Source organism: Oenanthe melanoleuca, chromosome 14, assembly GCF_029582105.1.
Source record: "Oenanthe melanoleuca isolate GR-GAL-2019-014 chromosome 14, OMel1.0, whole genome shotgun sequence".
In the NCBI taxonomy this organism is placed as follows: domain Eukaryota; kingdom Metazoa; phylum Chordata; class Aves; order Passeriformes; family Muscicapidae; genus Oenanthe; species Oenanthe melanoleuca.
Window position 1 is genome coordinate 1,642,343 of NC_079348.1, and position 26,638 is coordinate 1,668,980.

Sequence of the window (26,638 nt, forward strand, 5' to 3'; positions counted from 1 at the left end):
GAGTGGGCATTTTGCATTAAAATGGCCATTTTCAGCCTAGGAGAAAGGTTGGTTGTTCCAGGTCAGACAGGCTTTGGCTCGGTGCTCTGCAGTCTGGGATCTTCGCTTTTCTCATACCAAGTTCCTTGTCCTGGTCCTTTACTTTTCTTAGCCTGGGTCACTCATTAATCCTTGAGGGTCATGTACAGCTTTTAGTTCGTTGTGTGTTTGTTATTTGTTTGTGTAGGTTTGTTTTCTTTTTTCTTTCTTTTTTTTTTTTTTTTTTTTTTTTTAAGTGGAGACAGTAATACTTGTCCGTGGGATTTAATTGCTTATAAAGGAATCCACTCTGAAAAGCACTCTTGTCTACTAGTAAAAACAATTGTTAATTCTGTACAAGCATGTGCATTTTACTTGTATTGAAATATTTTGAATTATTATTTTGGTTAAAAACCCTTTTCCCAATAAAGGGTTCTTTTATCAGTGGGAGCCTTGCACTTAAAGCTCAAGAGAGGACATGCCAAGAGTCTCTAAAGTTCTTACTGGTTTTAAAACCTTAGATTTCATGTTAACCAAATATTTACTGCATACTGACTTTTGTTGTTTCAAACCTAAATAAATACCTTTAAAAAAATGTTGGTTTAGGAGGAAAATTATTTTTAGGGTCTCCTAGTAAATGTGTTTTTTTTTTTTTTTTTTACTTTTAGAGCATGAAGCAGAACAGCCTCAATTTTCAAATGTTCCTCAATCAAAACAAGATCCTGAATCAAAACAAGGATCAGTGAGTACAGTTCAATTAAAAAATCTGTATAGAGATGGATTTAATATGTTTTAGACAACTAAATGTGAAAATTAGGCACCCACAGGGTAGACTCTATCATAAGATGAAAACAAAACTATTACTTTTCAAATGACTTCTTTGAACCAACAAATGTAATATTCCAAATAATTGCTTGTATTTTAAGCAGGTTTTTTTTCTTTCAAAGGTGAAGGTCAGAACTTCTGGCCTAGAGGAAAGAGATATTTAAGCTTCTGAGTAGAAAATATTTTTTCAGAAAAAGCTACCAGTATTAATTTCCAAATGATTACTATTTCTTACAATGGATAAAATATTTTTACAATTGTGATATCTCATCATACTCTGTTAAAAAGAGTCATATACCTTCTGTTAAGTTTGGATGATTGTACTGTGCTGGTAGCTGCAGAAGTTTTTAAAGTGTAATTATATATTTTCAAGTATTCAGAAAATACATAAATATTACAATATTTGAATTAGAAATTATAATTCCATAATTTTTAACTGACATTATTTTTTCTCCTGTTGAATTGCTTTGTATATTTTTGTCTAGTCTGTTGGGGTATTTAGACAGAATAAATTTATTTTGAACAGGAGCCTTTGGAAGCAGCAATGGTGCAGCCATTACCTATAGAACAAAATTTTTCTGCCTCTGCAGACCAATATGTGCTTCCCATACTTGGGGAAACCCCCTCTGGAGAACCCCCTGATCCAAAGAAATGTAAGTATATCCAAAACTAGGATCAATAGGCTAAATAGACAATTGAATTTCAAAACTGTTGTCAAAATACTGTCTTTACCATCTAATTACAGATTAGAATGGAAACAGCTCTGAAGTTTTGTTCTTCCCCTTTTATCAATTCCTATACTTTATAATAAATTTACAGCAGCAATGTGTGGCCCTTCATTTTGTCTTCTCTTCCATTAATTCTTGCTCATTAGGAATTCCTGTGCAAGTCAGGAGCAGTGTTACCTTGGCTTTTATATAAATAGTGTCCTCCCAATTATGAGCATTTTCTGGCAGTATGTGAGCCAAGTAAAGGTCTAAAGCTGACAATAAATTCAGTGTTTCAGCTGTGTTGCCAGAAGAGAACACTCATGTCTTAATCTTTGCTGATCACACCAAAACCTGAATGGAGAGAGGTGCCAACCCAGACCTGTCTGAGAGGGGGAAATTGCATTTATGGAGTCATGTTAAAATCTCTGAAGGGTCTACAAGTGTGAAGCAATTGTGACAAAGAAATCACAGCACCACTTAAATGTAACCTTTGGTTTTTCCTCTGTCTAGAAATTCTGCTAATGCAGATTGTAAAGGGCATGAGACACCAAAGTGGCCTAACTGCAACAGCACTGAGTTCAGCACAGGCTAATTTCTTCCTGTCAGGGTAAATTAACTCACAGAGCTGTTCACTTCTGTGACCAAACTGCTTCTGGTGTCTGAGTGTATTCACTTAAAACTGAGTCTGACATCTCTGAGGCACACTGAGCTTGCAGTGTTGGTGCCCCTTTAGCTTGAAATTTACTGAAGTTTATGTTGTGTTGGCTGAGAAGTGAAGACAGTCCAGGGGCTGTACCTGAAGGGAATGAATCTGCTTTGCCCAAGCTGTGATGGTGTTGACAAATGACTGGTAGTGACTTTGTGATATCTAAGGTTGTGTTTGTGTGAAATCCAAGTGCTGAGCTGTAAGTGAAGCTCTCCTGTTTTGCTCAGGTTCTCCTCGAGAATACCTGGAGTTTTACATATTCCCAGTGCTCTTACCTGGCCTGGCTGCACTTCTGCATGAAGCAGAGAAGGAGAAGTGTTTTGAGGTTAGTTTGTAGTTCTCATTTCAAATCACTGGCAGGAAGCTACAGCCTTTTATTTCACAGGCAGGATTTTTTAAAATTTGGTCTTTTGCAAGAAAACCAACACAATAATATGATATAATACATCATGGGTTGTTTTGGATCTGGTTTTAAATGTTATTTTCTCCAGTAATTCAGAATAGATTACATTCTACATGAACTTGATCATTATGAGAACCTCTAGCTCTCTACAAATCCTCCTTAAATATCTGATTGTATCTACCCTAAATAGTGTTGTGTGTTAGAGGAACAGACTTCCTCCTTTCAGATTAATACATTTCACTCATTTGAGAAATATTTCTGTTTCAAACTCGGAACAAATCTAAGGTTACTTTGTCTATTTTTAATCTAAGAAATTTTTCAGATCTTTTGTGGTATATATATTAGTAAGTGTGTGTGCTGAAATTGGATTTTGTATGTATCTGTGTAGAAAACTACTAAAAGTAATTATTTTCTAATGTATAGAAACCTGATAAAAATGAGTTCAGCTGATAGGAAACACTTATGTGAAGAGCTGCCCTGCTACTGGGGAGCCAAGCTTAGGAAAGCAAACTGATGTCAGGTGATAGTTTTCCACTTTGACCTCATTTCTTCCTCCTTTTGAGTAATAACTAGGAAAACAATAGCTCTTTGTGCTTGCCATGTAATGGAATATTTGTGTTCTTTTCCATTGCTGTCCAGGTGCTTGTACTTGCACATTCTGTTTCCTTATCTGACATAAATATATGATTTTTAGTTATCCTTTAGTTTGGTAACAAATGTATTATTCCCTATGCATTTGGAGGGAAAAACCCAACTTGCTATAATTTGTGTTAAAATGGCTAATGAAATAACTTGAACTGAATTTTAGGATCAAAAGCAGAGTCCTTAGAAACTGTTCCTAAAGTAGGAACAGGGAGAAAGGATCTTGTGATAAACATATTGGAATACAGCTTCTAAAAATAAGAGGACAACAGAGATTCAAAAGATTCATGGAATTCATAAGACAACAGGACATGAAGAAGATAAATTGTGATTAAGCTAACTGAAATCATGGATGATGGGAAAAGAATACTGGGTTTGAATTCTGGCTAGACATGAGTCATTAAAGCCTGTAAAGGGCAGCTGTATAGAGTAAAGCAGTGGGAGATAAATGGAAGAAGCACTGGAAGGAAGGAGGAATATCCAAACTGGCTGCAATCCATGGTGAATGAGCCCAGGAGGAGAGAGAGGGTGTGCTGAGAGACAATGAAGAGTGGGATTTTAATGAGAGGGACTAAAGGGTTCATGTTTTGAAGGGAAATTAAGATGAATGAGAAGAGAAGGGAAAGTTAAATAGGAGAGTTTTTAGCAATTGAAATTGTGTTAAGGAAGATCAGATCCCGGGGCCAACAGAGGAATTCAAGGAAGGGACCAGAGAAGGAGCATCCATGTCTGGAGAGGAAGAATCTCATGGGATAGTCAGGAAAGGGAAATGGTTATGCTGGAAACAGAAACTTGTGTAGGAAAGATCTTTTTTGAAAGGTGGTAAAGAAACATAGTCATTTACACATTGAATTTAAAATAGGCTCTCTTGCATTATGTGATGCATTCAAAAAATCTGAAGAGCTAAAGCCTGGAAAAACCAGCTGCAGACTTCAAACTGGCATAAATATGAGAACAGTCTGCAGAAGCTTCATTTTTAAATTAGAGATGAAAGAAACCTATTAGGTTGCCCAGTGTATTCCCTCACTGATTTTTTTCCCTACCATAAGTTCTCCTGTGTTTTATCCCATCTGCCCAAATGCCTACAGGGGGAAGACTATTTTCTTAAATCTTTTCTCTCATGAGAACTGACTAATGCATTCATTTTTCAACATTAAACTGAACAATGTATAAATGTTTTTATTAGAATAACTGACTTTTCTTTTTAGTCAACTATCACAGAAGGATGAAGCTGTATCAGGCTCTGTAATGGAATATATTATATTTAAAATTATGATAGATCAGGGAAAGGGAATGGAAGAAGCTTTCCTAATGACTTTGCCATCTTCTGATCACCAGTATATTTTCATGATTTTTACCAAGCACATCATATTTAAACAGAAAAATGGAAAATTAAATCTGAATATAAACAGTTTATAAACATCTGCAGGTTAACAATGCATATTGTACAGATATTTCCTGTTTTTTATCTGGATTCATGCAGCATAGGAGGAATGTGTCAAAGGCAGGTCAATTTATGTAACTTTTTCCCTTTATACATGTTGACTGCTGTGCAACTAATGATTTAATTCAGTAGCAAAATACACTGTTTCCTGGCAAAGAAAATAAAGTAAAAAATATTCAGCTTGATTGAATTCCTGTCTGCTAAGTTCACTGCCTCTAACAAGGATAAAACAAGATGAACTTGATTCCTTTGGTGATGGCTGTTTTGACAACCCTGTTCTGATCATTTTTTCCCATTGCAAATGAAAAGCAATTTACTTAAAACAGATTAAATTACAACTGCTAGATTAAATTGAATTTTGTTGTCAAAGTGTAGAATTTATTCTCTGAAACAATTCCCTGAGTAATGGGACTGGTTTTCATCCCATGGTTGAGAGTAGCTGTAGTTTCACAAAAGCATGTGACCAGTGAGAATTGTTTTCCTAAGAAGCAATTGTTAGAGCTGAATCTCCTGCTTGACAGGGTAAGTGCTGGGATGGGAGCCCAGCTTGCTTTTAGCTCAAAGGCTGCAGGGGCTCAATGTCTTTGGGGTTCACTGTGGCTGTGTGCATCCAGAGCATCTCAGAGGGATTCTGAAGGTACTGATCAAGCTCTTCTGTTATTCCAACCAGAGCTCCCTGTTCTGTTCTCCACATTATGGTTATTGCAGTTTATGATAAGCAGAATGAGCACCTGTACTCATTTATACATTCAGTCTGTCAAGATGGAATGTGGAGAGGAAATCCTTTAAAAAAAGGGGATTTCCTAATCCATTCTGGCCTTCACAAAATCCAGGTTCTGAAGGCTGGCTGTGGTACTGGCTGTACAAGTCCCAAAGGATAACCTGCTGCAAAACGTTTTGCAAAATTCTCTTTGTTGGTTAAAACTGAGAACTGGGAGCAAAGGGCACAAATGTTTTGCTGTGAAGCTCTAGGTTTTGAACTTCTTACTTGGTTCTCTGGAATGCCCATGGTTGCTGTGGCTGTGGACACACAGAAGCCTTCCTTTGGTTTTGCCTTCCTTTCTGTACCACCCAGCAGATGATTTGGCCAGAGCAGCTGTACAATACTCTGTGTGTATTCACACATGGTTCCATGCAGGAGGAAACAACATCCAATCAATGTTCCTTTTGTGTTTTGGAAGAAGTGAAGTATTTTGAGTATGATAATAGAACTTTAAACAAAATGGCAAGGAATTTACAACATATTTTCATGTATGAATGAGTTCTGTTAATTTCTTCACAATGACATTGCCTCTTAGAACACCATTCATAGATCTTTGTTCTAGATATACTGCAGCAAATATCAATATATGTAGAATTTTCTCATTGATAGTTTGTCTTGAAATCATTCCACAAAATTTCTAAAATTTTGGCTGAGCCTCTGACTGTTTGCAGTAGCAATAAAGAGTAGACAGAGTAATGTACTGTATATTTTATTTAATAAAAGCAGTCAATTTAGCTTAAACATATGACCAATCCAAAGATAATAAATAATTTGAAACTATCTTCTATCTTTAGGGAAAAAGAACCAAATTTATTCCCTCTGATTTCCTAACTGAGTGGTTATACAAGTAAGTTAATCATGGTTTTTGCTACTAAGTATGTTCAGTGATTCCAAAGCACTAATTTGCAAATTGAATAGCTGAAATTTAAATTAATATGAGTTGTTTTCCTTTTTCTTTAGCAAGAATCCAAAGAGGAAAGATGAGTCATTCACAGAATTGTTTTCCATTCCTTTTGTAAAGGACTGGCTAAAGGATCGGTAAGATATTGCAGTGCTCAGAATAATCTTTTCTCATTTTATTCCTTTGCCCTTGCTATCCCAAAAAAGTGGTTGAGCCTCAATGTGTTGCAACTGTGCCCTCAAATTGCTCTTTACTGTGTACAACAAAGAACTATGGGATAGTTTCTAACTGGCTAGTGTATTACTTCCAAGGTATTTTGTACCAGAATTGTTCACAGATAAATTAATTTCAAATTCCTAAACATTTTAATTGTAGAATGCAGGACATTTGAATAGTCTGGTTGTCTTATGAATATCTTTGTACTAAGGAGTAAAGCAACATTTTCAGTCCTGCTTCCTCCTATGGGAATCTTTGAGGGTATAGTCAAGAAATCCTTCTCTAACTGTAAGCAGCTGCTTTCAAAATACCTGTAACCATCTTTGTGTCAGGATGCATTTCTGTGCACATTTTTGACTTGTTTTTGGCAATCTCAATCATCTATTCCTTGGTATTTTTGTAGAACCAAGCAGCATGATAGTTTTGAAAAAAATGCTGCTGTCCTTGAGACTGCCTTTCCTTTAAAATATAGCTGCTGTGTGAGAAAAGCAAAGGATTAATCCACAGTGAGGCAATAAGAAACTCAGAGGTCAGATTTTAAAGAAAATTTTCAATTTGAAAACTTGACTGGAATCTTTGTAGATACTTTTACTTTGTTACACAATGTAAGTGAAAATGAAGCTTTTTTGAATTCTTGACATGTTACACTTGGAACCTGAGAACACCAGTGGAGCAAGAGGAAAGTTCCTTATCACAGGTCTTTGTGGATAACCTGGTGACAGTGTCAGAAGGGTTAACTTTGATTCCCTGAGAGGTGGTCATGTGCTCAGAGTTGTGAAGGACATTTCTGCAAAACAAGACCCCGTTGGAGAATGACCCATTTCATCTCCACTCTGACACCTTCAGCCATCCTGCTGTCCTGCCTCAGCTGTTCTGTTCTGTCAAGCACAGCTCTTGCCAACAAGTGCCCATTTTAGGCTGGGGTTCAGCCCTTTGCAAAGTGAGCAGGAGCTGCAGCCTGCTTGTTGCACCCATTTCTGAAGCACCCAGAAGAGCCCTTGGCCAGTAAGGCAGTTCTGATACCACAGGATTGTGAGGATGGATGTTTGTATCAAAGATAAAATCTCTAAGATCACAGTTTTACAAGTGGTTCTCTTGGAGGGAAAGCTGAACAAAACCATTCCCTGCTCTCTCCTGTTCTTCACCCCAACCCTATTACCCTCATCAGTAGGATGCTTGATTATTCTGATCAGGGCTACTCTGAGTTAGGAATCTCTCTGCCAAAATGTGTGAGGAGGGTTTGTACAGCTATTTAAAACAGATAATTTCTCCAGTCTGCCTCACCTTGGAGAGTGGCAAACCTGTGCATTGGCACAAACAAAGGATTCAAATGAAGGGCTCAGGGCAAGGTGAATAAAATAAATGAGCTGCTAAGACAGAGAGGTGGTGGTAGGAACTGCTTAAGTCAGCTTTGCCAACAGGAGAAATACACTGTGGAATCACAGCCTGAATGACTCATAGCTTCTGTTAGTGGTGCTGCTCCTAAATAACACAGAGACAGCTCCACAAGGACACTGAAGTGTCAGAGTCCTGCTTCAGCTGACACACTTCATCTTAAATCTTCTAAACAAGTAGGCCCTTAAAATAATAATTATTAAAATTATTATTAAAAAATGCTTTTAGTGAGCTTATGCTAGAATTACAGATTTAAAAAAATGCTGGTTCTGAAGTAAATATTATTGGAGCAAAGCGAATGCTGCAATATTAAATAAGAATAAAAATAAGAAAATTTGTATGTCCTGGATATGTCATAACTAGTTTATTATTATCTCCTTTCAGCTATCACGCTTAAAATGTAATTGATTCTATGCTTTTTATTGTCATTTCCATTTCTATTTTTAAAGGAGTTTTCATTTTTTAACAGGATTAAGAATATATAAGAGACAATATACTAAAAAGTGCTGGTCAAATTTTGATGGAAAACACCCTTATCCCAACTGTTTAGATGGGTATATCAGTGCCAAGCAATCTTCATGCTTAAAAAAAACCCAACAAAAATCACCAAAACAAAAAACCCCAGAGGAATATTATTTTTTTTTCTATCTGAGATTCAGCTCTTTTTAATATATTCCATACTTGAGTATGACTTTTTTGGCTCTCCTCCAGTCCCTCCAGTTTCTTCTTTGAAGCTGGATTTTTTTTAAAGAATAGTCAAAGCCACAGTCTTATGAGCTTCACTTTCTGTGCAGTGCATTTCTAAATGAGCTCTTGCAGCCTACTTTGCCCTCATAAGGAACCTAAATGCTGCATCACTTTTCAGAATTTTAAATGCAAACCTTGTACCTTCAAAACCTAGTTATTGTAGGTGAAGGATCTTGTAAAATTTGGATTTAGTGTAGGAATTGCTGTGACATCTTAGCCTTGCACTGAGCTCTGTATGTTACCATGTTATCTTCAATTCCCCAAGCAGATTTCAAAAGCAGTGGAAGGAGCAGCTTCAGTGCTGACTGGCAATCTCCATATCCCATATCCACACATATCCAGACATTTCTGTTGCCTTGAAGGACAGCTGCACCTTTCAGAGGGCAGGAAAGTGGAGTTTGAGCACAAAAGCAGCACTTTAGTTGGGCACTTGCTGAGAGATACAAACTGATCTACCTGTTCCTCCATTCCAGAGAACCAAGGAAAGGAAATAGAATTAGAGCTGTGAATGTTTTGTAATCCTACAAACATGCTACTGAGCACCACAGTTGCCTTTTGTCAGCATCTCCAGTGGTGTTTCTGGTTGAACAGCACTGAAGCTCAGTTGCAAGTAACCAAGCTCTGTGCACTGAATCAGGGCCAGGGAAGTCAGTGAGCTCTGATTATGCTCTGATCCCTCTGAATTGTCACTTTTCTGGCATAGATAGTAACATGGCAGCATCATTCCCCAACCTCCTTTAGCATATTAATGAAAGAAATAGGAAGAAACTGATAAAACACTGTTCCCCTACTCTGAAAAACTGTGACATCATGAGTCTGTCATGTAAATTTAACAGTACAACAGCATTGTTCAACATAACCCTTGACCTTACATCCAGTGAGAGAGAGTGGTGAATGGTATATGCACCAGTGTTAGGAACAAGCATAAGTATTTCCTGGCTTTTGAAGTCCAGATAAAAAATCATTCACAAGATTTTTTTAATCTGCATTTCCTTTTTTATTGGAGATATTTACTTGCTACCTAGTTCAGAAGGACACATTTCCTGGTTTAATCTGTCTGGATGTACCAAAACAAATGTACAGGCACAGAGAAAATCACTTTATCCTGGCTTTACTGAAGTGGGCAGCTACAATATAAATGATTTCTAAATTTTGAGTAGTGGCTTTTTGCCTAATATCTGTATATTTATATGTACACATTGATTATTTTTCTTCTCCCTCCCCCAGATATTTTAATTGGGTGAAGTCTGCTGGTCTCAGCTGCCTTTACAGTTGACTTCATTGTCAGCTCTCAGATGGCCAATAGGGGTAATTTTGCACGGGTGGCTGATTTTTTTTCTTTCCATAATATGCCCAGTTTCTACAGGCTGTGCTTTCTGCACACTGCCATATTTCATTGGTTTGTGCCTAAACCAGCCATGTTTGCAGCATGCTTGATTTGCCTTATATTTTCTTATTTAATTTTCTTTAATAATTTGAGCTTTAAATAACATTTTATTGTAATAATGGAAAGCCCAGCAAATACATCTCTGTAAATGTTATTCTGTGTGTTTCCAAGTAAAGATTGCCATTCAAGAAAAGTGGCAGAATTCAATTTAACAAAGGAGAATTTTTTTTTATTTACAAACTGTGTGTTGAAAGACTGCAGAAATTTTCTGTGTAGAATATTTATATCTTGTAATGGTGCTTTATGGGGTTGAAGGTTTTATGGCTGTAATATCTGATGCATTAAAAATGCTTTAATATATGTAAAGGTTGTCAAAATGGCATTGAGAAAACTGAAAACTTATTAGTGCTTTGTGACATCTTCCTAATGTTGCTGTTGGAGCACTGAGGGGAGTTTTTCATGTTTTCAGCACACAAAGTCTGACCTAAAGTACACAAACAGAGATGGAAATTTTCCTGTTGACATGAGTGGCCTTTGGAATAGGTCCATGTTTGGTTTCCTTCAGTCCAGGCCCACAAACACTCTCACAGACTACATAAATATTGGTCCTAGGAGAGAGAAAGCTGAAGTAATGCTTTGTGACTTCCAAAATATGTAGCAGTATGCAAGCACAGAGAGCTGAGCTGGAGCATTGAAATGGGCACATCCTCCCCAGGACAGTGTATTGAGGCAAGAAATCCACTCTAATTTTCAGACAGAACTGAAGACAAAAGATTCTTGCTCTGCTATTTTTTTGCATGTTCTCATTACAAAGACTAATTGCTGTGCTTCCTCTAATGCCTCTGACATTCCTGTTACAATCACCTGTTCTTCCCCAGTCTCCTGTTGGTTACATGACTCTGCCTCCCCACATAACAACTTTCTTATGTTAGTTCCACACTGTCTTGTCTTTTTGTCATGTCTTTTCTTCATTAGAAATAGATAAGCAAGTCTATAAATAGATGAGCAAGTATATAAATAGTTGGAATGTTTAACAGTTGAATTCATATTATCACTATGGTCACTTTGATAAGACTCTCAAATGTATTTATAATGTTTTTAAATTCAATTCACTATTGACAGAGATTTTTTTTCGTTGTTCAGACCAGCATGTGATTTTTTTGAGTATTTCCCAAAACAAAGACTTTCTCAGAATCCTTTTTTAGAGTTATGCAGATCACCATGGTCATTTACTTGCATGTCTCATATTTACCCCAATTCTGTGGTCTGTTCTTTTAGATTATGATCTCTTCAGTGACTCTGTCATTGCCTGTGTTTGTACATGATCTAAATATTCAGGAACAATAATCATCACAGTCAAAGTGAAGTGAATGTGGCTGTGGCCATTGTGTTGTATTATGAGGCCTCATCCTTTTCATCAGGGTTGCTTCAGTATTGCTAGAGAAGAGTTTTCTAACAGCAGAGAGAAGCCCAGGCCGTTCCATGGCTGCAGTCTCACCTGCACACCCTGAGCCCCAGGCTGCTGCTCCCTGCAGGCTCCTGGCTCCAAGGCTGCTGCTTCCATGTGAGGGTTGTCTGCTGCTGATAGGGAACAGATTGGAACAGCAAGAGCCATTACAAAACCCTGAATTATATACACTGAACATTTTCTTGATCACATCTTTTCTTATATTTTTTTCCCAAGGAAAGAATCAGGCTTATTTGTAAGAAAGATTGGGAATGTGAAGACAATCAGAGTTTCTGGGCATTACTGTGTGGAAAAACTGTCTGAATTCAGTGCCAGTGTGACTATGAACCCCCAGAGATTATTTCATTTTATTTTGTTTTGGAGACAAGATAATGGAGGGACTCTTTTCCTCCTTTTGTCAGAATTCATTGAGAATACCATCTTCTGAAATCAGATACATGTCTTCATTAAGAACCTTTTTCAATGCCTCCTACATTTATTTAATGAAAGCCTGCTTTGTATCTTCTGGGTGTGAAATTCCTTGCATAATGTCACATAAGTAGTGAATATCTCACAGAATCAAGATCTGCACAAGTTTGCTCAGAAAGCAAGAAACATGTTTCTGGAATCTAACTTTGGTCAGTGTCTGCTTTATGCAGATTTAGTAAAATAAAATACTTAAGAAAAAATCATTTTTCTGATGATTTTTTACAGTTGTAACTTATGTTAAACAATATATGTATATCTAAATAGATACCACTGTTTCATGTGTGAGCTTTAAGATCATGCATAATGAAGGACTGGAGCAGAATGTAGTTGGTGTACATGGTACAGTCAGTTTGCATCTTGGAGGCATCCAGCTGTCTCCTGCCACAAATGACAGACTCCTCTTTCCCTCATTCCCTGCTGAGGGGTGATCTCCTCTGCTCAGATTCTATTTTTATTTGACCTGCAGACAATTGTGTATATTCTCCATTTATTCCCTTAGACCAAACTGGAGCTGGCATGACATCTGCTCTTTAAAGCTGTGCCATTGAAAGGATTGGTATCTGCCAGTGGCTGTCACATTAAAAATTAAATCCTGTTCTTGTTTTATTTTTTATATTGCTTTCTCAGTTTTAGTCTTGGATTATACAATATAAATTTTTATAATTTGAAAATGAAAGCAAATAAATGCTAGAGCTGACCTTGCAGGCTAGGAGAAATCTCAAGTTGTTCTTTGGAGATGTACTTATTCTTAGAGGAAGTTCAGTGTCTTTGATATAACTGCTGTAAAATATGTAGGTCTTCCTGTGATTTTCCCTAAGTTTTGGTTTTCAAAAAGATCTAAAATAGAACAGAGGATGAAAGCCTATCAGGGAAACCAGCACAGCCCAACTTCAGATTTTTAAGTCTGATTATAAGAAGCTGTTATCTTAGGAAGCTTTGCTTGTCCAGCACTTATGATTTCCCCTGAGCAGGAGAAATGCTAATTAATGTACACAGAACTAAGGGTGGTTTAGCTTAATGGAGAGACTTTTCCAAACAGACCAAGGTTTTACTTCACATTAAAATAAATGTAGGCCAAAACTCAGCTGACATGATGATGAGACCAATTTGGCTAAATCAGGGGAGTCAGTGTAGCATTAGATAAGAGGCAAGGCTGTGCTCTGAGCTGAAATGCTCCTGCAGTGAAGACAAGCCCTAAGAGAAAGATGTCAGAGAACATAGGAAGCTCACTAGGGCAGAGACTAATATGAATGAAATTAAGTGAAAGGAAAATGTAAGCTGTCAAGCCTCCTAGCTTGGGCTATAATATGCCATAAATACATTTCCAAAAGATATTGCAGCATTTTAGCCAGAAAATGTGAGACTGCCTTAATAAATAGCTGGTTCTTGATGGGCTTTGCAGTGTATATATTCTTTATAATATAAATACTATAGAACATGCTCCTGCAAGGGCTGCCTGTGTCTGTAGGTGGGTGCTGCATCCAAATTCATCATGTTGTGCTCCTCCAAGTCCAGGCTGTGCTCAGTCTGTTCCCCATGCAGGGACAGTGGCTCTTGGCAGCCATTCTAGAGCTGTGCAAGGCTTCTCTACAGAACTGGGATTTTCATCAGTTGCACTGTTATTGCCCTGTAGTTCTTTGGCTGCAAATTACATTTCTTGTAAAAGACAGTACACAAACAAATTTTGTTTTGTGCTTTCCAATGGATGATTTTTTTTTTTTATCATCGTGTCTGAGAAATAAATCAACACCAATAGAAAATGGCTTTTGGGAACCAAGGTTTGAGATAGTAATTTGAGATTTTACTATTAATCTGAATTTAATTACTAGCTTGTTCTCATTAAAATTGGTAGCAAGAAAATCATCAAATATTCTTTCAAACTACCATATATTTTGGCTGAAAATGGTTGAGTTCACAAATGTATTATATTCTTTTATCAACAAAAGAAAGTGTATATGGCATCAAAAATAAAATTCCAGCATTTTAAGAATTTGTTTAGACATTTCTAAGGGTGTATTCATGTTATGCAGATATGATAATCATTATTTTTTAGCATGTTTAAATTTAAAGGGACACCATATGTAAATGAATGTATTAAGATATGTTTATATATTGTGTATTTCATGTAATAAACGTTTACATTGAGTCTGTTCATTGTTGCACACACTCTAGAACTTCAGTGCTTTACAAATGGCAGACTGCTTTACTTGCCCACCTCCCTCTACCACCTCAAACTTACCACAACAGGGGGAGTTTGAAATACATGTGGAAAGATAAGAAATATGACTGTGCTTGATGTGCCATTTGTATATTATTGTTTTCAAAAGGAATTGTTGTAGTGTATATAACAATGTATTTGTGAAGGACATATTCTTTGTGCATTTTGTTTACAGAGCAATAAGAAATTGTGTTTTTCAGGCTCCTGAACAACATTTCTCGTTTTGATCAAATATGTTAGGGAAGAAAATTATAGACTGGCTGTTTATAATTTTTTTTTTTAAGTCCTAGACCACCAATTCCTCTATCTCTGCTTTTATCAGAAGAAGAAGCAAGCATCCTAATTCAGTCCTTCTGGAGAGGGTATCGGGTAGGAGTAATCTATAATTATTTTGCTTGATGTTGAAAACTGTAGGACTGTGAAGGCCCTGGGGAAAATCCTTACATAAATTTTAAGTAGGGGATTCTATAAATAGCTGCTGAGACCCCTATGGTTCATTGGCTTTGGATGTTGCTCTGCCTTATGCCTAGTGACTACAATTTTTTTCACAGGCATTTATGCTGATGTAATCACACTGTTTTCCTCAACAACAAAATATCCACAGAAATTGGATTTTCCAAGGTATAATTAACACAGAACAATTTTCTTTCTTTGACTGAAAGCTGCTTTGGGTAGTTCTCAAGGCTGGAGTGTTATTTTGCTTCATGCAGGGTGAGTGAGTGTGGAGATGCATGAGGAGGATTGGTGAGGTCTGTTGAGCAATAATAGCAGACAGAAAGAAAGGACTAGGAATTGAGACCAGGACTGAGACAGGAGATTTATGAGAGGCATGAAGGCTGTTATTCAAGGAAAAGGGAAACCAAATGACAGGCAGATGTTGTAAGGCATACTGGTAACACAGCACTAGTGCCATTCCCAGTTTAAAGGGAAAAGCAAGGTGCATGAAATAAATACAAAGAAAATTGTCCAGTGCTATTATTTTGGAGGGTAACAGCCATGCTAACCCTAGGATACTAAATAAATTATTTTGAAAATCCTGAACAAGTTCTGTCAAATATATTTTTAAAAGCTCTAACCTTCACACCTCCAGGAGAAATTACTTGAAATTCAGGTGACTTTGATGATGAAGAAATATCTTTGATTTCCTTTATCAAAACTTAAGCTTGTAAGTAGCCTTCAGATATAGCAGTAATTTTGTTGTGATGGACAGTGAGCCATCTCTGGATGCCAGGTATTCTTTAAATAACAATCAGTATAAAACACTCTCTACTATTTTTAACAAGCATGAATATACAAGTGGCTCCTGTAATGTGCTGTGCAGCCAAAGATAATGAAATACCTTGAAATGTTTTTCTGACTGATGGATTTTTGTGACTCTTTCTGATTGTTCATTTTCCTTTATTTTTCTTTTTTTAAACAGAGACAGCATTGACACTAACATTAATTAGCACTGACAGGATCCCTGCAGGCATCCTTACATTACCCAATAACAGTTGTGTTTGCTGAGCACTGCAAGGTTGCTCAGATATCTTCTGCTCCTCTGAAAGCTTGTGAAGGGCACAGTCCTTCCTTGTATAGATAAACTTCAGGATTTTCACATTGATATTTATCATCCTAAACCAATTCCCAGAAATGAGAGAGAAAGTCTAGCTATAAAAGATAGGAGACATAAAAAATAATGCAGGCTATAAAATTAGCTATTAATGTTTTACCTTATTCGAGGTGAAAGAACATGGGATTTTAAAAATTAAAAATTGCAATCAGAATATAAAATAAAAATAGTTAGTGACAAATTACTACATAGGGAAATGTGTTATCCTTGGGGTTGCAGATTAAGAGAACACTAAGCTTAAATGGGATTTCATCACATTAATGATGTTGTGAAAAATTACCAAAGAATTCAGATTATTTGCTTTTAAAATAAATAGCTCAGTCAGCTAATCCTGATTTAATGTTAATAGTGGATAATAACTGAATACTTACAAATAATGCTTTCTAAAGATATTATTGTGTCAAAATTCTAAACTATTTTCTGAAGTTTTTCATTAAACCTTGTTTTATAATTCAGATTATTTGGAACTTTGAAATACAGCATTTGAAATACAAATTTACACAGGCTGATAATACTGGATAGTTAAACATGAGCACACAGATCTGTGACACTGGGATGGAGAGAGAGGGTACTTCAGCCTTGCTCTTTCAGACACATCTTCTCTGGACTCAGACTTTTTTTGAGGTTTTTTGTTGATCTATTGATTTAGGCAGTAGAGTTTATCTAGTTATATAACTGACTGAATGTCATGTCTTCTCTTGATACTTCACTTGTTCCTGCTACTTCCAGCTGTCTGAGCATGCCAGGATCAAAAACACATGGCAAAAAATGCAAAAATGGATCAGGCAGTAAAGATTTTTCTGTGTGAAGGGGGAAAAAAAGCTACAGGTACAGAATCTTGAGAACTCTGATAGTAAAACATGATCAAAACAGTAAATTCATCCTTATCTGCAGCACATTTGAGAAAAACTCTTGTTTAATTGTTGTAATAATAATTAATGTCTGCCATCAACCAAGTCCTTACTACAATCTTTGATACAAAGATATTGATGGGCACTCTGACAATTATTTCAAGTTTAATCAAGAACCAAATTCCAGAACAAATAGCAGTGAGAAATACAACTGCTGAGTTCTCTGAGGAGATCACAGAAAGGAATACATTATCTTGAGAGGGCTCTTTGAGGGCCAGGAGGAGCACTCAAGTAAGACTGGAGACAGCTCTGTCATCAGAATTCTTCCTTTTCATTTCCCACCATCCTTTTTTATTGAGGTTCCATTCATCTGGCACAGGCCAAGGCAATATTCAGCTAGGTGTCAATTTTCCAGGCACTTTTCCAACAAAAGGTGATGTATTTCTTCACCCCTCTGCTGCAGAATCTGTGCTTAGTGCCATTTTTTTAAAATGGGATCTTTTTAATCTTTAAAATTTGCATAACTATTCTAGACTAACAGAATTTTTTCATTAATAGAATCTCCTTTGATGCCTGTGGGTGAACCTTTAGTGTTATCCTTATCTGTAGTGCTACATGTTCTCACCTAGCAATGAAAGCACAGAGGTTTTGACTAAATCTTGTAATATCTTAGAGCTGAAATTGGACAGCATTATGTAAATACTCACTGCTATTTTATACATGTCCCTTCAGCAAAAGCTGAAGATAAAAATGCATCAATTTTGCTTTGTATCTTGCAAAGTGTGGTTGTGCTTTTGCTATCACAGTTTATATTGCTTTCCAGCAAGCTGTGACTACCAGCAAAGCCTTAAACCTAGAAGGCCACACAAATATTTCCTGTTATTTACAGCAAGTGTGGGAGTGAACTCTCCCTTCAAAGCTAAAACCCCTCCAGGGCTCCACCAGTGCTGCTCTGCAGGAGGGACAGTCCTTGTTTGGACAAGGTTCTTGACTCTCTCTTTATTTGCCTGGAGATTTTGTTGCTAAGTCATAGATTTTTCATCCTACTAGCATTGCCCTCTGGTTTCAAACAGAACTTTCTAAGGCATTATCAGTATGCTAAACTATATTATAACTATGCTGAATTAGAATTTATTAAGCTTATTTAATGTATTTTGTTATGTTCCTGTCACCTGTTTTATTGCAGGTGGCATATCTGTGTTCTCTTTTCCTTTTTTGGGTCACTTTTCTAAAAAGACACTTTGTTCTAGGAGCTCATTTTACTGTTTAGATTTAATGCTGACTTTGGAGTATTTGAGTATCTGCCTCTGCCTTTATCTCAGAACTCTGTATTTCAGTGTATTCCACTGTACTGCTACTGTTTTATTTGCTTAGGGAGTCTATACAGAATCTACTATACTTGCCTTTTATCTTTTAACAGTTAAGAATTATTGTCTTTATTTTCAATATTCAGAGAAGACTGTGGCCCTGTCATGGGCCAAAATACAGGACTTACACAGCTGAAGTTGTAAGTGGACACATCATGTTTTCAGAAATTTTGTATTTAGGTATAGAGGTGCTAATTTCTCTATCTCCATGCCTCTTGCACTTCTGTCATTTATATGTTTGTGTCCCATAAGCCTTTCCTTAACCCTTTCCTGTGCAGACAATCTGACTTCATGTCATAAGGAATTATTTGGCTTATAAAAGCATACATGGCAGCATAAAAGAAAAATGTGTCTTGCAAGCCTAAATAGATTACCCTGTGTTTGGATTATATTTTATTTTTGCAAATAGTGTTTGATGGATTTAATAGAAAATTCTCTTATTTTTTATGTAGCTGAAGATGTCACTAGTAGTTGTAACTTCTTTAATTTTTAAAATTTCATATCAGCCTTGTAAGAAGTCCTTATAACTTTTATAGAAGATACTACAGAACTATATAAGTATAATGGAATATGATGGGAAGTCTAAGATGTATCTGATCTCAAGTCACTGAGCAAAAGTCTTGGTTGTTTTTATTGACTGAGTACCTTGTATAGTATCTCTGCCCTGCCAGTGCACTGTCTGAAACAGAGCAAGTTATCTTCTCCTAGGTGGATTGAAAAGTGCTGTGGGAGTTCACCTACTGTTTATTGCATTCTGAGCTGCAGCACAGGGGAGAAATCCTGAGAGGAAAGAATATTTTGATAAATAATTTATACTGTTTTCTTTAAGGTTTGGGGTTTTTTATAACTAGTGGCAAACTGAGTCGTGCTCTTTTGCCCTGGATGTGTCTTAGCAAAGTGGGAGAAAAGAAGAGTGTAATGGAGAAGAGCACAGAATAGAGTTCAAGGGAATAATTGCCAGTGTCTAAGATAATACTGGCATGTCCCTCTCCACTGCTGTTCAGGTTTTGTGCACTGGAGGTAGTAATTGTGTGAATGCCAGCAATGGCAACACACTGCTAATTAATCAAACCCTGCTTAAAGGTGTAAGTAGCAGAGTGGTAAAAGCTGTTGGTGCAGAGCTACTTCACTTCTATGTTAGTAGGAACTGCACCAGTATAAAAACAATACTAGAAAAATTCAACTTACATCTAAATGAAATCAAGGCCTTTGTTGTCATTTTTTTGTGGAAGCAGAATTATACCTTTCACTAGGCAATTGACTGACAAAGAATAGATATCATGTAATGCAGGGAAATTTCTTTAAATAACAGATTAATGCTTCTCCTGTTTGTGAAAATTGTGTGGGTGGGATTGCCAGTCAGCCTACTTGCAGCTGATGGCAGGTGTGAATCAGGTGGAATCAATGGAATAAATTTGCTTCTGTATGACCCTTTGTGCTCCACCTCTGCTCTATTATTTTGGTCAGTGGGTTGGTTTCATGGTGTTGTGCCTTTCTAAAAGCACTAATACCCTTCAGCACAAGGCTTTACATTTTAATTAACTCAACAGAATTAGCATCTCACTGCAATCCCATTCTCAGGAGTCCTTGGTAATCAAAGTGATCCCCTAATAGACATATTAATTTTTTTCAATTGGATTTGTCAATTAGGTGGATTTTATTTCTGTGTAAGCTGAAAACTGTAAACCTCTGGGGTTTTGCTTTTACCTCAGGCCCAGCAGAGGATGGCTGTCACATATTTGCCTAGCCACAGCCTTGTGAAAAAAAATGTATCCTTATCCTGGGTAACACAAAGGAATATAATTAAAATTCTAATTTTCTTTCCTGATTCTCCTTTCCCAGGTTCGTTGTGATAGTGAAATACAAGAGCTACGTCAGTGGCAAAAGAAGCTGAGAGAGGAGAGGCACATTACTGAGGTAGTGAAAAAATTCTGGACTAAGCAGGAAGCCAAAGGTAAGAGAATTAAATTGTGTGGGGTTTTTTTTTTTTTTTTTTTTTTTTTTTTTTTTTTTATTTGTTTGTTTGTTTTTTCATTGTGTTGAATTTTCATATGTTTGAGTTGTATTAAAAAATAGGCCACACAGTAGGACACTAATCCTGAGAGAGAAGGTAAATCTGGTGGAAATGCTCAGCTGCTTCTTGCAGTCAATACTTATTCTTCTTGAGTTGCCTGTGCAGCTGAAAGTGGCAATGAGAAATACTCTATAGGGCCTAAATTCAATAATTCCAGAAAGCTGTGACAATTTACTGGCATAGTTTTTTCTAGGGCAGGATTAGACACCTACCAGCTACCCATCATATAAAGCTGATTTTTTCCAGATGGCTTGTAGTACAATTTTTCTGAACAGTGGGATTTCTGTCTGGTAAATATTCTATTGGTATTTCCCTGTAGTTATTTACAGCAGAACTTGGCCTGTACAATTCTTAAAAAAAAAACAAAACAAAACAAGCCAATCTTTGCCCTGTACTACAGGAGAGTGATAATTTTTGGTAATAGGAGTTTGTTACAAGGGCTGTGTAGATTCTCCAAACATTTATTTATAATTATGTTGCAGTTTTAATCTATGAAATATCAGGATTTATTTACTAATCCTTAAAATTGCTCAAGGGATATTTTATAGCTGAAAATAATTAATTCTAAGGAATGAAATAATACATCATGACAGGGGAAAAGTGTGTTTATATATGTCTGTGTATACATGGGATGCTCTATGCAGTAAGGGAAGTGGAATTCTTGGTTTTAGTAGCTTAGACATAAAAGATTAAATCATGTAGTAACAGTGCACAAAAATGATGAAAATATAAAATCAGTGAGACATTAAATTGTCTCCCAGCAGACTTGACTGACATATAAAGAAAATTTTGGCAGTGCAACCAGAATTTTCTTCAAGTGGGATTTCATAGCCTCTCTACTATGATTTACTGTGAGTTGATTTTGTAATAAAATGTAGGCACCTTTTCTATTTAAAAGCAAACACTGATATATTTAGATTTAAGTATCTGAAAACAGTTAATTCAAAGTTCCTATCATAAAATTATTCTCATTATAAATTTAAAACATAAAAGATTAATTTTCTAATACACGGTTAATTCTGTCAGTGTTAATTGTTGGAAAATTGCATTCCTGGAGAGAATGATAGAGGTGGACCTTGCAGGCTTGCTAATGCCATTTAAGTGATTGCAATTTAATGTTTGTGGTTTGGAGTCAGTTTCCAATTTGTTAATATTTTTATCATCTCATCAAGGCATGTTTTCTCACACATTCCATTGTCCATCATACCAGTAAAAGTTAGAGATGCATGTTTCCCACTTGTAATAAACAAACCTAAATAAACAAATATTCACAACATACCAATGTGAAAAGGGGTGAATATGATATTAGGTGATTACACAGATAGTTTGCAGTCTTCATGCAGGTAAAATCTTAAAGGTGAAAATGAAGTTTATTTTCAGAGGACAAGGTGAACCCATTATCAAAATGCTGCAATGAAGAAAAATAGGGGCCAAGTGTGGACTGTGTCATTTGTCAGTTGAATTGATTAAAAACTCCTGTGTCTGAAGAAATTTAATCTTTCTATAAACTCAACTTAAGTTGTTTTGGAGACTTAAGTAGTGATAAGACTTCCTTTGCCAATTGTTTCCAAAGTAAAAAACAAATTTTCTTTTAACCACTCTCACAGAGTTTTCCTGTCATCAAATCATTTTTTTAGGACTCTACAACACACAGCTGTTTCACCACTTCAAACAAAGTTGCAAAATTGCCCCTTTTCATTTTTTTTTCCTTAAACCAGTATGAGTTTCTATTGCTTATATCACATCAGCTTTCAATACTATCACACTGTTTCTGTAATTTCTTAACTGAGCTCTGAGCTCTGCTAGGAGTATCCACACATCAAACAGCCTTGGGGTGCAGACAGATGGCTGCTTGGAAACAGCTGTACTAGTTTGGGAGGTTACTGTCCAGGGGTTTTCATTATCAATCTCAGCTGTGATGCCATAATTCATTTTGTTAGTGCTCCAGCTGCTCTTTTTTCTGCTCTTGTTGTCCTGCTGTTTATTAGTGTTGTTAAACCCTATTTCACTGTAAAGTCAGCAAGGTTAGTTTTACTGCTTTTACCAGTGATTACATCAACCCAGCTGACTTTGTGCTGAAGTGGATTGTGAACACTCCCACAGTAAGAAATAGCATAACACAACTACTTTTAACCTTGTCTTTCTAAGCATTTGGTTCAACTGGATTCATTAGTTCAATAAATTCAATTAATCCCCTTTAATTAAACCACTGAACTCTTTGCATCAAGCAGACAAAGCATTTATTGTTACTAAAAACTCAGCACAAATAAAGCATTAAGAATCATGGTCAAAGGAAAAAAAGTAACATTAAAAGTAGATACAGCATTTTATTATGAAATTAACCACATTAGGAAAAATACTGAAGGAGCTCTTTAATTTGTATATAACTAACTGTGTTTATTGGATGCTGTAAACAGTGTTGAATCTAACTGTAGGGGATGAATGGTGAGCTGCCAAATAGCTTTTAGAAAATGATGACTCGAGCAGTAATGTGATTCTATTGACACTACTAGAAAGATCAGCATACCTTCCATGGAAATACCAGCCAAAGACTCAGTTAATGTGAGCTAACAGGCAGAGTCTGCTTTGTTGGGATTTTCAGCACAATGAAACCTCATTGCAAGGGTATGTTCTAGGTAAAAACATTTTATGAAAATGTGTTTGTGTATGAAACTTAAAGAAAAGATGGTAAGAAGACATTAGAAATGTAAACTGATTGTAATGAACAAATCCAAAGTAATTCTTCATTTATTTTTTGGGTTTCAGAAAGTTGTTAAAACATGTCCATTAATTTTGAAACAAACAGCTGAGTTTCATTAGAATACTTTTAGTCAGAGTTGGGATTGAAAGTACAAGAGATGGATTTTCATGTTTGGATTTAGTTGTTTATTAATTCTTATTTATATTACAGTGAGTTCTTCAGTACTTCTAACTAACAAGCTAAAAGTGAGAAAATGTTGGTTTCTTTTGCTAGTTACAAGATCTTTTAAGGCTTAACTATCCAATTAAAAACTAACATCTATATTATTATACTTTTGACTCAATGACCAAACACCTGTGACCTGCACTGCAGTACTTTCTATCCAGCCAAAAACTACTAGTTAAAACCAAGAGAAAGAAAGAAAAGTCAATGCCCAAGAACCTCCATCTTACCTTATACTTACTACTGTATAACTATTGCTATTACTCAATCCCCAAATTCCAAACCCTTCACTATGTGATATTACACACTTCCATCTAAACTGCACACCAGTGATTCTAACTCCACCACTCAGTCTGGAATCCTTCTCCAACCCCAGGTCAAAAGCAGTGTTCTTTTGGGGGTCAGTGCCAGAAAGGACAAAGTTCAAATCCCCCAGGCTTCAGGGTGTCTGGGGTGGCCACTCAGGGTCAGAGGAGCTGCTGTGCTTTGCACCAGGGCAGTGAAGGTGCAAACCTCTCATTCACCCCCTGCTTCACAGCACGTGAAACTTTTCTGGTTTTTCCCCTGAAATTCTTTAGTCTTCTCTCAGTCCATCTTTTATACTCTTTATTATTAGGTTTGCAAAGTGCTGTAGGATGGAAAGTGTGAAAACTGTATGAAAATTACTTTATGCATTAATAGCACCTTGCAGGACTGTTGACCTCTTTTAATGCCTATGCTGGCAAAAATTCTTTCTGAGTGCAAAGAAAAAGTGTGTTTCTCTCAGCATATATCCAGGATCATAAAACTACAGCATTCTTGGCTGACATTTTATTTGCTATACTGCTGCACTGCTGTGTAAAATTACATTCCACAAAATGATCTATATTTAAGGTATGACAGTCCTTACTCTGAACAATTTCAGACTGAAAATGTAGAGATAAGCATAGCACTGAAGACTCAGTTTAGTGGCTCACAGCTTTAGACTTGAAGGGAGAAAGAATTTTCTCTAATATAGCACAACTAATGGGATAAATTTGTTCCAGAATTTTTTACAGAATTAAAAAATTGTTTGCTTTCTACAGAAAATACAGATAATTAAAACTCAGCCTCCAGAGAATGTGAGTGAATAGCCAGTTGTGGTTCTGAGCACTGTTTTGTGCAGATTTAGTACTGATGGGACAGCACTGGAAGTGAAATGTGTCTGTCCTACAATGAAAGGAATTTGGAAAACATTTAAACTTTTAAATGAAAATACTAAAATCTTCATTTATCACTTATGTGACCAAAGCACTCTGCTGACACTCTGTTGCAATGGTTACTTCTCTGCTGCTGGAAAGACCATTGCTGCTGTTGCACAAACAGTACTTTCAGCTATGGTACGTCCTAAGGGAATTGTTTTCCTGTTCTTCTTCTTATCTGCATAAAATCTGTAAAATTTTAGTTTTAAAAATCGGTATTCTTAGGGAAAATAGTAAAAGAAATAAATATTCCTGGGTTTATGGTAATACCAATTGTGACCCTATTAGCTGGCAGGTCTTATAAATCAACTATAGCCTGTGTGGAAAATGTAGCTAAATCAAAATAAGACAGAAAGTTATCTTCACAGCAGGTGAGGGGGGTGATTTCCAGATACAGAAGAGAATATTCTTTTACATTCCATTCAATTTTCAAGCTGTATTTTTCCTTTGGCACTAGAGGTTATTACTTACCTATCTGGAGAGACTTTAAAAACTTCTTTAAAGACTTCTTTCATGGCAGTAATCTTTCCCCTTGGGAAGATGCATCCAGCAGTGGAGGTGTTCTGGAAAATCCTTGCAAGTATGAGCTCCAAGGGAGAACAGGCTGCATATTATGGTGCTAGAGCAGGAACAGATGCAAAGTGGCAAGAAGCAAAGAAATGCAGTCACTCTTGTGATGTCTCCACCTGAACCATGAGGAAGGATTCAAAAGCTTAATATCAAATTAAGCTGAGCAGAGGAAGTCTAGTCTGCCTCCTTTTGAAGGATGCCTGTATGCAATCATATCACATCAAAGCAGAATTCATTGGAGAAGAGAAAAATGTTAAATTCAGAAGCCAGGAAAAAATGGTTACACTGTGAAACTTCTTTAAATTCATTCCATAAACATCCTTATTATTGGGCCATAAATGAAGTTACAACCACATGCATGTTTGTAGGACTGAGTCATTTCCAAAGAAAATATTGGAAAGAGGATATATTTATAAATGGGAAATCTTACACTAGGCTTAAGAAAATATTTAAAATTACTGTAGGTAATAATGTTGGATTAGGAAAAGGCATAGTCTGAATAGCTAACAGATTTCTTACAGACTGTGTCTCTGTGGTTTATTTATGAAAATTCAGCCCTGTAAAATGTAAGGAATTAATCAGTTTTATGTGAGAGTTTCTTTTCTCCCCTCTCCACTTTCACCAAGGGTGGTTGAAATAATTCAGAAAGATTTTAAACAAAATAATTTCTAATTTCATCTGCCCTCCTTCTAGTGCAGCTGTAATTCTTTAATCTCATAATGGAATTTTTGTAAGTGACGACCTCCTCATATTCTATGGTTTTTACACTTTTAATCTGTTACATTATATAACAGATTTATATACACACATATATATTTAATCTTATATATTGAATGTATTTTTTCTAATAGTTTGGTTTCACACTAAGCTTTATAAACAGGTTAAAAGTGGCAGACTGCTTGCTGTCACTAGGACACTTAAGAGAATTTCACTCTCCTTTTTTTTAAACATGACTGTATTTACAGGTATGTGGTTTTTTCTTTCTGAAAGCAAAAGTGCTGCAGTCAAAATGGTTTAAAATGGGGGAATATATATGATTGTTTTTGATTTAAAAGCACGTGTATAAAATTAAATTTACATAGAAGAAGACCTTAAAATTTCTTTTTTTTTTTAAAGAAAAAAAAAATAAAATCAAAGAACAAAGCAGAACTGAAGGCTGAGTATGTGCTAGTGGTTTTCATCAAGCCTAATTCAAAATGCTTGAGATGTTTCTGAAAGTTTAATCTTGGCACTAACAGCTGAGAATGTAGTGATAAAAGTCATAAGACTCATGATACAGAATCCAATTTATTGGTCCACACCCTTGACTCAGACATCTTTGAAAATTTATAAAGATTATAGTAACATTTAATTTCTGAAACTACGTTGGGAATGTTTGAAAAAATAAAAGAAGGAAGATGATCATCTAGATAAATGACAGCATGTGATCTTCTGAACTGTGCTGCCACAGGCACAGCAGTCTGAACTAATCCTCCAGTACCAAAGCTGTATTTCCACTCATCACTCTGCAGTTGTTAATATCCATTTGTAATGGAAAAAAAGACCAATTGCAATTTGGTGATTTTTCTATGATTATATAAACATCTGGGGTTTTTTTGGTTTGTTTATTTTTTTTTAAAGAGAGGAGAAATTCTTCATGGGTTCTGCAATCTTCTTTGTTTCCTTTTTCTGCTTTTAACCTTAAAAGTGAAAAACATTGGACCATTTTGA

At 36.1% G+C, this 26,638-nt stretch overlaps 1 protein-coding gene across 1 annotated transcript in view; it reads left to right on the forward strand.

The window, feature by feature from the left end:
• Positions 1–26,638, forward strand: part of IQCK (IQ motif containing K) — a 33,749-nt gene that overhangs the window by 2,089 nt on the left and 5,022 nt on the right. The window contains exons 3-10 of the mRNA XM_056503661.1: positions 687–760; positions 1,370–1,496; positions 2,487–2,584; positions 6,306–6,358; positions 6,472–6,549; positions 14,596–14,680; positions 18,228–18,281; positions 19,984–20,095. Coding sequence (XP_056359636.1) covers positions 687–760; positions 1,370–1,496; positions 2,487–2,584; positions 6,306–6,358; positions 6,472–6,549; positions 14,596–14,680; positions 18,228–18,281; positions 19,984–20,095 — 681 coding nt within the window. The remainder of the gene's footprint in view (positions 1–686; positions 761–1,369; positions 1,497–2,486; positions 2,585–6,305; positions 6,359–6,471; positions 6,550–14,595; positions 14,681–18,227; positions 18,282–19,983; positions 20,096–26,638) is intronic.